General features: G+C 37.6%; 1 protein-coding gene across 1 annotated transcript in view; it reads right to left on the reverse strand.

Annotated features, from left to right (window-relative positions):
• Window positions 1-12,492, reverse strand: part of ADAMTS19 (ADAM metallopeptidase with thrombospondin type 1 motif 19) — a 182,602-nt gene that overhangs the window by 114,305 nt on the left and 55,805 nt on the right. Inside the window, exon 7 of the mRNA XM_058677493.1 lies at window positions 11,790-11,833. Within this exon, the coding sequence (XP_058533476.1) occupies window positions 11,790-11,833 (44 nt within the window). The remainder of the gene's footprint in view (window positions 1-11,789; window positions 11,834-12,492) is intronic.

Here is a 12,492-nt window from a genome sequence, read left to right on the forward strand (position 1 = left end):
CATCCGATGTTTCACTCCCCAAGTGAGCCGCAATGGTCGGTGCTGCGCCGATCCGAAGCCAGGAACCAGGAACCTCTTCCAGGTCTCCCATGCGGGTGCAGGGTCCCAAAGCATTGGGCCGTCCTCGACTGCTTTCCCAGGCCACAAGCAGGGAGCTGGATGGGAAGTGGAGCTGCCGGGATTAGAACCGGCGCCCATATGGGATCCTGGGGCTTTCAAGGCTAGGATTTTAGCCTCTAGGCCACGCCGCCGGGCCCCCAATGCTTTTAAAGCAGCAATTGTTAGGGCTGGTATGATGGCTCAGTTGGTTAATGCTCCACCTTCAATTGCCGGCATCTCATGTGGCCACGTGTCTGTGTCCCAACTACTCCACTTCAGATCCAGCTCCCTGCTAGTGGCTTGGGAAAGCAGTAGAGGATGGTCCAGTGCCTTGGGACTCTGCACCCCCATACTGGACCTGGAGGAATTTCCTTGCTCCTACTATCAGATTGGCTCAGCTCCAGCCATTGCTTCCATTTGGGGAGTAAATCAGTGGATGGAAGGTCTTTCTGTCTCTCCTTCTCCCTATAAAAATGCCTTTCCAATAAAAAAAAAATGAATCTTTAAAAAGAAATAAAGCAGCAATTGTGGTATGACTGTCTTGGTTTTCCTTCATCTCCTATTGGCTTTACCTTCACTTCTGAATGGTGTTTCTGAGAACTGAACAGTTATGCATTGGCAGTGCGTGCTTTTGATGCCATGGAACGTGTGCTTTTTTCTTCAGATTTCATGATTTATCATGAGAAACCTGTCACCATTAGAATGACTGTTTCCTGTAGACAACATGGTTTTTCAATGTCATCTTTAATTTGTTCTTGACTCGCAATAGCATGATTATAATCTGGCTGTTGCACTTCTTTTATGTTTGATCTCTCTTGGCTGTGAATTTCTTGTTTGGAGTTTGCTCAGCTCCTTGAATTTGATGTTTTCAACATTTTGCCACTTTTAAGAAGTCTTTCAATCACAGTTCTTCTCTCCTGGGACCCACAATGACTAAGTTTGATCTTTACCACTGGGTTCCCTAAGCTCTGTTCAAACTGTTTTCTCAATATGAGTTCCCCTCTGTGCCCTGATGGAGCAGTTTCTTCTGATCTGTTTTTAACTTCAGAAACTCGATTCTCTGTCCTCTCCATTCTGCTAGTAGATTAACCAGAGAAACTTTTTTAAAACAATTTTTGTTTCTCTTTTCTTATTTTCAGAAGTCCCCTCAGGCTTTTCTGTTTATTTTCTGAAACTTTCCCTACATTAATTTTGAGAATTTCAGCCCATACTTGTTGGAGAATCTTCATAACATATGCTTTCAGGGGATGGTGCCAAGGCGTAACAAGCTAAGCCTCTGTGTACAGTGGGTTTATGTTCCGCTGCTGCACTCTTATCCAGCCCCTGCTAAAAGCCTGGGAAGACAGCATAGGACAGCCCAAGTCCTTGGACCCCTACCCCTATGTGGGACATCCGGAAAAAGCTCCTGGCTCCTGGTTTAGGATCGGCTCAGCTTTAGTATTGCAGCCATTTGGTGAGTGAACCAGCAGATAGAAAATCTCACTGTCTCTCCTTCTCTGTATAAACTCCCTTTCAAATAAAAAATAAATCTTAAAAACACATTAGTCTTTCTCGTACTATTCTAGTATCTTTAGAACATCTTTTTTTCCATGAAGACTGTGATTTTATTTAAATACTTTATTTCAGAACAGTTTTAAATTTATAAAATAATAATTTTGAGATAGTAATACAGACATCCCCTATGCCTCACATCCCTTTTTTTCAACGTCTCATAATAGTAGTGTAGTCGTCCCCTAATCCAAATAGCTTTCACCTTTCCCAGGCCTCCTAGCAATAAATATTCTGTGTGCAGCTTGAGTTTCTATTTTTTTTTCACTCTCAAATACATGAAACAACCCATGGTGTTTGTTTTCCTGTGTCTAGCTAATTTTGTTCACTGTGAACTCATCTGGTTCCACCTATTTTGTGGCACTTAACAGGATTTCACTCTATTTTACAGTTGAGTAGTATTTCATTGCATATGTATTCTACCCTTTCTCTACCCAATATTCTGATAATAGACACTTTGGTTAGTACCATATTTTGGCTGCTGTGAACAGCGCAGCTATAAACATAGCAAAGCAGCTCTTTGATACAATGAGTACATGCCTTTCAAAAATATAGCGAGTAGTGGGATTACCTAGTCATAGGGCAGGGGCAGGTCCATCTATAGTTCCTTCCTTCTTTTCTTTTCTTTTCTTTTCTTTTCTTTTCTTTTCTTTTCTTTTCTTTTCTTTATTTGTAAGAAGTCTCCACATTGTTTTTCACAGTGGTTATGCTAAATTACATTACACCATCAGTGTATAACTATCCCCCTTCTTTTCAATTCCTCATCAGGACTTTTTGTTCTTTGTCTTGAAAATAGCCACTCTGTCACAAGTCAGTTGATAGCTCACTGTGGTTCCAACATGCATTTCCAGATGCTTAGTGATACTGAGTACTAAAAATGCATCTGTTGTTTGTTTGCACTTACTCTTCTGAAAATCTTTGTTTGTTTGTTTGTTTGTTTTTTCCCCAGGTGCTTTGCCTTGTTCTTCACTGGATCAGTTAGTTTCTGTTGTTTGGGGCTTTCTGAGTAGCTGATATAGTGTGGTATCAATTCTTTTATAAAAACTGCTAAGGTTTCTGTGGGTTTTGACTACATTTTCAGTTTTGTATCATTTCTTCAAGACTTGGTGTTACTGTTCAAATTTTTGCTACATAGACTAGTCTGAGACCTACTGGGATGGTCTATGCAGGTCAACTTTCAAAGTAATTTTAGGGTAATATGTATTACCCTAATAAAGCTTCAAGTTGAGTGGAAGAGTGAATAAGTAACTTTTTAGAGCAGCTTCCCCCAACTTCTCCCTTTCCGTGATCAACTCGGTGAGTCTGCCTTCTCTTGGTTCTCTTTCTGGTGTTGCATCCAGGAAGTGTAGGATTAAATGACTTCAACATGATATGCATGTCTCCAGACTGCGACAGGATGGATGAGGCACAAAGCAGTGGTATTCACTTCACACTCTTGGGATCAAACATTTTCAGATATAAGAGGAAGTATTATCTCATATATTTATGGTTCTTTCTGCTGTGACTATGGCCATCCCCTTTGTTGCTACCACTGTATTGTAGAAAGAGCAGAAGAAAATTCATGTACTTTTAAAAAAATTACTGGAAAGTGCAAAGAGAAAAATTTTAATACCTCTGAAGATTATGTTTAAAAATCCAAAGCACTGTACTCTGCAAGAAAGCTTTTTCTTGTTCTCAATTTTCCTGCTTTAAGAGTCCGTATACCCCCTCTTCTTTCTTTTTTTCTGCCATTGGGTTAGCATTCAAATAATTTAACTTTAATATCCCTTACCTAAGCACTAATGAGATAAAAGAAATATTTAATGTGAAGACATTGCAAAAATCACAGGATTCTTTTATGTCCTTCTAACATCTTAATGTCTGCTCTATTGTCCTATCAAGTATGATCAGTGGAAACCTATTTAAATTCCCCCTTCACACATTCTTAATCATTTTCTTCCTTTGTACTGTTACTTCACAGATGATCACATGCACACGTATCCACAATGACGTGACAGGTGTGAAACAGCCATCCTATAGCTTGAGTTAGTTCTCCACTGCTACGTAACAAGTAATCACAGGTGTGGAAAAGTGAACTGTCTGCCGTTTATTACTCAATCATTCTGCAGGTTAGAAATGTGTGCCCTTGACTGATTCTCACAAGTACAAGTCAAGGTGTCATCCAGACTAGGTTCATGGCAAAAGCCTCGGCAAGTCAACTTGTAAACTGGTCCTCAGATGTCACTATCATGCCTATGCTGAAACAGGCTCACTGTTAGATGCACAGAGGCTTAGCTGAGGGAGTTTCAGTGTATCTGAAAAACTGCTTCGAGCAGCACTTAGGTTAACCAGGAGCAGGAGACATGTGTCACATGTAACTTGACTTATGAAACTGAACACTATCTTTCTGCATCTTTGGGGATGCAGCCTTTCAAAACAGAAGCATTCTCTGAGTATTTCAAAACTGACTCTAATTTGTGCACAATTATACACCTTTATGGATCATACATGCTTTGATTAAAGAATATGCCTCAGTAAGAGCAGAGGGCCCCAGCAGCATTTTCAGATTCACCACAGACCTTGACACTGTCATTTGAAAACCAGAATAAATGAAATTGAACTCCACTGAATAGCTTAATTATGCTAATTCACTAAGGAAGATTTATAAAAAAAAAAGTTCAACCTTATTATTTCCTTGGGGCAGAAGATGGTGAAATGCAAAACATTATGCAGAAATAAAAACTTTTTAAGTACAAAAAAAGGACTGCGGTAGAAAGACAAATTCAGTTATTTCTTTAAGTATTCCCAGTCTTTACCAGTCTTTATGCCTTAGGTGCCACAGAGCAAGAGAAAACACTATATTGCTGATGAATGAAAATTAAATTAAGCTCCCTTAAAAACTGATTTAATCTCTTCTTCTCACCCAATAAAAACAGTGACTTCTTAAATGTGGGTTAGAGAATGTGTTGGTGTTTGGAGAGGGAAGTGTCTGGAAATTGTCACACATAATGTATTCAATTAAAAGTGTCATTTAATGTATTTAATGCCTGCATAGATTTATTTCCTATCCTTGCTTCCTTGGTGGCCTGTGTGCCTGTTTGATGATTTGTTAAGTGCATAAAATCAGCATATTCTGAAACATAAATAATAATAAACTATTTCATTTCAACTAGTACAGACGGGAAAAGAACATTTGTTAAAATACTGGAGCATATAAGTCTTAGCTGCAGAACGCCTCGAGGGTGAGGGCTTCATCAAGTTAGAAAGTTAGTGGCCAAGGGGATAAAGTCTTCCCAACTTGTATGAGGACAATTAGCTGGAACTGGAAACTTGTATTGACCAACAAGTTCCTTGGCCAGCTCTAAGTATCTACAAACCTTCTATGCATTGAAGTTCTTTAAAATTTTCATGAAATGCAAACACTCACCTACACACATACACAAACACATACCATGTCTGGAATCCTGAGCAGAGGCAGAATATTACTCAGACATCCAACACTGCTTGTGGGTGTTCCCACCAGCGTCCTTCCTGCTAACCAAAACACTTGCCTCCTCACTGTGCTCTTTATGAACGAGTTGCTGACTGACAAACATTGGTCATTAGACTTGGAAACTTGAACAAATGACTCTCTTACAAAAACCAACTTATTACATTAAAAAATTGCTAAGCATAAATACTGACTTGCAAGACAAACCTAGAATATTAGAAAACTTTTACCTAGACAACTTCCCGTTTATTAGACTTTTCTAACAATATTGATAGTTGTCTAATATTAATGTATACACTCATATGTATTTAAGCATACATATATGGTTATAATGTATCTCTGAGATGTGTATACACAGATAGTATACATGCATATATATGTATCATAGGGATATATATAATATTGAGCAACTACTTTACTCTGGCTTGAGGGCTACTAATGTTCTACTAAATGTATTTAGTATCTGTAGAAGTCTCTTGAGCACTTGCCTAAGACTGGAGTGATCACAGGTAATTCATATAGACCAATTTTAATGAGAACTGCCAAAAGTTTGGTTAGAAAAATTCAAGTTCCTGCTGAAATGCTGCCCTGGATACACAAATCTGCCCTCATTAGTAATATCAGGCTTTTAATTTTATCAATTTCATGGTTAGAAATCTTGTGACATCAATGTTCACTCTCCTTATTACTAAGGAAGTTGGCTTTCCATTTTTTGCACATTTATCCTTAACCTATCATCTTCTAAAAATGGCTATTTGTGTCTATTGCTACTTTTTTTTTTAGTGTATCTAGTTGTTTGCTTTTTACTTACTGATGTATAGGAGCTGTTTTTATACTCTGAGTTCTAATACTTCACTGATTATGTGTGCTATAAATACTACCTACGACTAACTCTGATTCACACTATTTCACAATGGAATGTGTTAATTCAATAATATGCCAGAACTAAAGTTTATCACACTGTATATTTTGTCTTTACTGATACACAAAATAATGGTGACGTGAAGTCAATGACAACTTGAAGGTACCCTAAAATCTGTGAAGTCAGGTATCTTACGCCTCATAGAAGCTTGCCTTTATTTTTCCACATTTATTGTATCTTGACATGCAGATAATTTAAGTGATAATACAGTTGAATTAATCAAACATTTCCTTTATAACTAGCATTTTGTGTTCTCTTTAAATGTTTACCTCAAATATTAAAAATGTAGTTCTATATTTTCTTCTGTTTTCACAAATTTAAGCCAGATGAGATTAATTTAAATTTATTTCCCATTTGAATATTTAAGCATTGTTTTTGAACAGTGCCTTAACAAGCAATGTATCTTATATTTCAGTTTCTCAGAGCTGCTCAGTTGCATGTTCTTGTGTACCACATATTAGGTCTTGGTAGCCCATGAACGGGTTTCCTCGCCACGCTTTTCTCCAGTGGCTTTGACAAATCTTCAGGTTGTGTTCCTTTGCATATAACATTTGGAATCAGCATATCCAGCCTCTTCCAAATTGTTGGAATTTTTCTTTAATATTATTTTTGATGATGTTTACATGGTTGATTAGGGTGGGAAGAGTAAAGGATTAGAGGAAAGTGGGTAAGACCTTTGTTTCCAAATTTTCTTTTTCTTCTGTATCTGGGGGAAAGTGGAAATAGGGGGAGAAGCCTCCCAACCACCTCAGCACCCAGGGATGAGGAACAGCCTCCAGATGTCATCCCAGGGTCCCTGATGTGGAGTATGCTCTGAGCGTTCTGCTCAAATTGTTTTGATAGTTTTCAAATGCTGTCAATCTCATCGATCAAAGGAGGAGGTAATTTTTTCAAGGTCCATTGGCTGACATAGTCCACCTTAGAGTTTCCGTTCACTCAGATATTTGCTGTCAATGCATGGCTGGGGTAGTTGTCCAATTTGTTCTGCCCTCCTTCCTCTGCTGTGGTACCAGATGTCCTCTGCAGGCTCCAATGGACTGCCAAATTCTCCACGTGCACTGGGTATGCCATCCACTGAAGAGGCCTATTTCTGACACATGCACTCTACAGTCAGACCACAGATTCTGTGATTCTCCCCATGGCTGGAGTTCTGAGTCCAGCGGTTCAGTTTCTGAGTCCACTGGTTCAGCTGGGGGAGACCCCAAAAGAAATCTCATTTGAAGTGATCCCAGACATGATTCTTGTGTGTACTTGCCAGTACAGGGTCTGGCTCAGTCATCACCCACATCTACCTATGCACATACTGGTAGTTGGAATTGACGGATCAGTTCTGTCTCTAGCCATGTCTCTCATATAAATCAATGGATGCTGTGGCACAGTCCAAACTTGCCCCACCACATACTTGGCCCTCATGTACACCATTGGGAACTGCAGTCTAGTCAGAACAACTCCCCCAAAACCCCCGCTAAGCTGACTCCCAGCCCTGGTTCCCATGCTTGCCAGTACGTGCAGCAGACTGGTCCAGTCTGTCCCACATCCTGTTCAGTTCTCTTATTTTAATGAAATGCACTTAATTTATAGATCAGCTTGAGAGAAATCTACATTTGTGTCACATTTATTGTGATTAGAGTTTTTCCCTCCTTGAGCTAGGTATTCTTTGTTGAATTGCAATTATCCGTAATATTCTACATGCATCTTACATATTTACCAGGATATATTTAAAAGCATTTTATTTGCCCATATATTACATAGAACTTTAATTAGACATTCAATGCCTATTATTGATACATACAATGCAATTGATTATGGCATATTATATTTATAGTCATCTCGCTAAATGATCCACTTCACATCCTTGAATAATTCCATGCTCTCTGATGTTTTTCTGTGTGTAGATAATCATATTATTCATTTGATCAAAAGGTCTAGCATTTCCAGCACATTACTGAATAGATGTGATAATAGAATCAACTCACTGGTTTTGATTTGGGAAGAAATGGTTTTAGTGCTTCACTTCTTTTTTTAAAAAAGATTTTTTAATAAATGACTTTCACTGGTTATTTTCTATGTTGCCAAGAGTTTTTTTTCAAATCATAAATATGTTTTGAATTGTATGACATGCATTTTCTTTTATAAAAAGAAAATGATAATATGGTTTTTATCTTTAATTGGAAAACATAGTTACATTTTAAGATTTTTCTAACACTAAACTATCCTTTCATTTCTGGAATAAATCTAGAAAAAAATACTCCTATGTGGACAATAACCAAATATTTGTGAGATAATATCTGCCAATATTTGGCTTTTATTTTTGTTTCATGTCCTTTTAGCATCTGACAAGAAATTTGTAAGGTTTTAATTTTCCTTATTTCTTTTCTCTAAACCAGAAAATATTTTATGTAAAACTGGAATAATCTAAGTTTTAGAATTTTAAAAGTTTTCTTCTGTATCTTTATCAGAGCCTAATATTTTCTTGGAAAGATTTTAACTACCTGATTTAATTTCTTTCAGTTTTACGTGATGGGTTAGACATTTTATTTGTTTGGTCTAGTTTCTCAACTAAAAATGATCTGCTATCATTAACTGCATTTGCTAGCATGACCTGAGCTTGCTATACTTTTTCTGTATGTATCATGTTACTGATGAGTAATTTTATCTAATCTCAACCTCTTCGCTAGTTCTCAACACTACCCATAGAACCAGAACTTCTGACAATACCTCTAGCCCTCTGAGAGCATCACTGTTTATTTTTTCTCAATAAGTGAGGGGACTGGGTGGTTATTTATGAGGAACTGTTGATTTACTAGAGCCGATGTTTGGGAAAAATTACAAACTTCGGACTAAAAGCATCTCAGTGTGTTCCTTGTGGTTCAGTGGGTTAGCAGCTTGACACAGACCTCACTGCCAAAAAGTCAAGGTGTGGGCAGGGCTGTCTAGGTTTACTTCTGGAGGTGTTGGGGAGACTCTGTTTCTTTGCCTTTCTTCACTTTTTAAAACAACTCAAAGTCTTTGTGGTCCCTTCCTCCTTCCTCTAAATCCTATAATGACAAGTCAGGGCCTTCTGACATCCTAAGTGTTATCATTTAACTATGATTTGACCTCCAAACTCTTGCAGGAATTTAAACCAGAAAGTCTTAGGTTAATGATATTAAGAGGATAAAAATTTAATCAAACAATGGTGTTTGGAGGTGGGGCCTTTTTTGAAGTGATTCTACTGTAGTAAGTTACTAGATTGCAACTCCTATGATTCTGTTCTGATGGTCTTATAGGGAGAGTGAGAGCAGAGACAGCCACAGATAGACACGCACACATACTCCCTACCTCCTGCGGTGGGATGCTGTGTGCCACCCGGATACTCTACCAGCAAGAATACCTTCATCATGGCAGAACCCCTGGGACCCTCACAGTCTTGACTGTGAACAACCAGAAATGAGCCAAATAAAGTATTCTTCATTTGAAAAGTAGCTTATCTAAGGTATTGCATTATAAGAATGAAAGGCTCAGTAACACAGCATCTCTTTGTTTAGTAATCCAATCTCCCTTACTCAGAATTCCTCTGCCCTACTTCTTCCAGTTGTAAAATCCAGGAGAGCCCAGAATCATCTTACTCTCTAACAGTATGTTGATTGGCAGCTTTGATCCCATTTACAACCTTCCTTCCTGTTTGCTTCTCTACGTAACATAATCAGTTCCCAGGGATTACTCTGAGTATATTTTCTGGGACCACATATTTTCTGCACACATAGAAATTAAGGCCAAATTCACCAGCAATGCCAACACTCTTACACACTGAACTTCTGAAATTTCAGTGAAGCATAATATCCATTCAATGTTAATTTTGTTTTTTAAAAAAATGGGCAACTAAGACACAGTTTTCATAACACGTTGATTCTAAAATGAACCTCAATTGCTGAAACATTAAAAATTATACAATTGAATCAATGACAGAAAAACAATTTTGACTTTTATCCTCTCAGAAGCCTTTAAAATGAGCTTAATAAATAAAGTGAACTTATCAGCTGAGATACCTATTTCTAATATCCTATAACATTGACATAATACAACTAACTGAAAATGTACATATTTTTGGACTCGTCAAATTAGCAAAATATCCTGGTGTTTGGAAATCATAGTACTGGTAAATAAAAGGGTTCTGTTTCCAAGTCACTATTTGTCGCTTACAATTTTACTCTAGAATTTCATTCCCAGGTATTTTTTTCTAGGATCATTTTATAGCTGTATTTTTGTGTATTATGTGAAGTATCATGTTACAAGGAGAAGCGACTTTCCTCATGTTTGGAATAACAGATGCCAGAGACCAGCATTTACTACTTGGTAACAGTGTGCTAGGCAAATCAGCAACCTGTCAACAGGGGACAACACAGGGAAAGGTGACGTGCCCAGCTCTAAGCCCTAAGTTACAGCTAGCTGCCTTGCAGTTGTCACAGTTTCACAATATCTGTGAAACGGACAACACAACCCATTTAAAGATAAGAAATTCAAGTTTTTGAGACATTAAACAGCATGACCACGTTATTTAGACAATAAATAACAGTCTTATACACATAGATGATGTCTGACTTTAAAGTCTATGAGTCACTGGTTCTGTTTCAAAGCTTTCTTTATCCTTAAAAGAATACTGATAATAAAACATGCTGAGGATATTGAAAGGGACAGTCTGGAAGGAATCCTCTGCATTACAATGCACACCATATATCTCAGACCGATGCTTTCAAAAGACATGCATTCCTTCTTTGTATAAGCCTCATTGATTGTGCAATTATAATGATTAATTGCTGTACTTCCCCTCTCACTATACCTACAGAATGGGACTAGTTATCAGGTTACCTCAAATCCAAATTATCCAAAATAATAAACATAACCCTCCACTTTTTTCCTTTCTTTTCCTTCTTTCAATATTTTCATAACAATGTGCAAGTTGAAATGTGCTGACTTCACCTTACTTACAGATAAAAGAGAAAGTACACATTGACAAGAAAACAGCTGACAAAAATCACAAACACTTGTGTCGTGTGGGTAGACTTAAAACTCTATACTCATTTTAACAATATGAACTTCTAAACTTCTTCAGTTTCATTACAATTGAGATAACTGCTAAGCAGTCTGTTAAATTCTGTGGTTGCTTTGTTTTTTAAAGTCAGCATTTTTGCCAACACTTCCTCTTGTAAAAGAGATGATTACAATCCCCTCATTTTCTGCCGTTCCTTTCATTTCATTTCAAGGCGGAGTGATCAACACAGAGAGACAAAGAGAGACAGAGATTTACCCATTCACTCTCCACACGACCACAGCAGCTACATCTGTGCCAGGCCAAAGCCATCAGACAGGAACTCCATCCTGCTTTCCCATACAGGCGGGAAATGTGTGACTTTGTATACGAAAAATCCTCACAAGTCAGATAATGGAATAGAATTCTCTTTTGACACAATCCGCAAAGGACTTTAAGCATTTGTAACTTGAACATATGTATGTATCACTGGGAAAATAATAAACAATCAGTGCAAGGCTGAAAACATAATTTTTAAATAATCTCCAAAATGTGGCTTGCATACAACATTCAATTATTTTATTAATGGAAAAGGTATTGAAAAAAAGGAACACAGCGGCTAAGAAATATGTATCTCTGACATTCTAAAACTATCCATTAAAACCAGCTCACTCAAATACTATCTTATATTTAAGTACAAGGTTCCAAGAACTCCCAAAGTGTAGACATTTAGGTACACTCACCAACAGTATCACATGGTTCATCTTTGTGGACACAGAAATCTTTCCTAGGGAGAAAAATAGGAAATCAGAGCGGGGATACATTGCTAGGCACAAAACAGCAGATCTTAGATGACTCATTGACAGCCATGTGATTAGATAGACCCATTTTTTATCCTTAAGGATTTAATAAAACTAACATCAACTAATTTTTAATGAAACCAAATATTATTTAAATCTTATACATTTCTATCTGCTATAATCTAGAAGTATGTCACAGCTCATAAATACTGTTTCAAAACTGAAGTCCTGCTTGGTTTTGAATTTTACAGGATTTCTTTGTTTTCTGACAACAATGTAGCATAGGACAGCTTCCCCTTCTTTTCTCTTTAATTAGTACCACCCTTCAGATACTTGGATTTTGTGTTTCAGTGGTCCTGCCTTCTCCCACTGTCGCTTGCTTTAATTACCTTCTAGAGATGCCTCTGTCCACAAGAGCCTCTGGGCCACCACAGAGGTCCTCTTTTCCTGCAAGGAATTGGGGCAGCCCCAAAACCCAGCATGTCCAAGGATTGCCCAGTGAACTATCTCCTGCTCACTGTGCATTTCCAAATAACAGACACAGTATAACATGTTTCCATTAATTTGTACACTTAAAATTTTTTTTTTCAAATATACCATGCTGTTTTCCTGATGAATCAATGAAGTAATTCATCCAATCCGGACA

The sequence above is a fragment of the Ochotona princeps genome, chromosome 19 (genome assembly GCF_030435755.1).
Source record: "Ochotona princeps isolate mOchPri1 chromosome 19, mOchPri1.hap1, whole genome shotgun sequence".
In the NCBI taxonomy this organism is placed as follows: Eukaryota; Metazoa; Chordata; class Mammalia; order Lagomorpha; family Ochotonidae; genus Ochotona; species Ochotona princeps.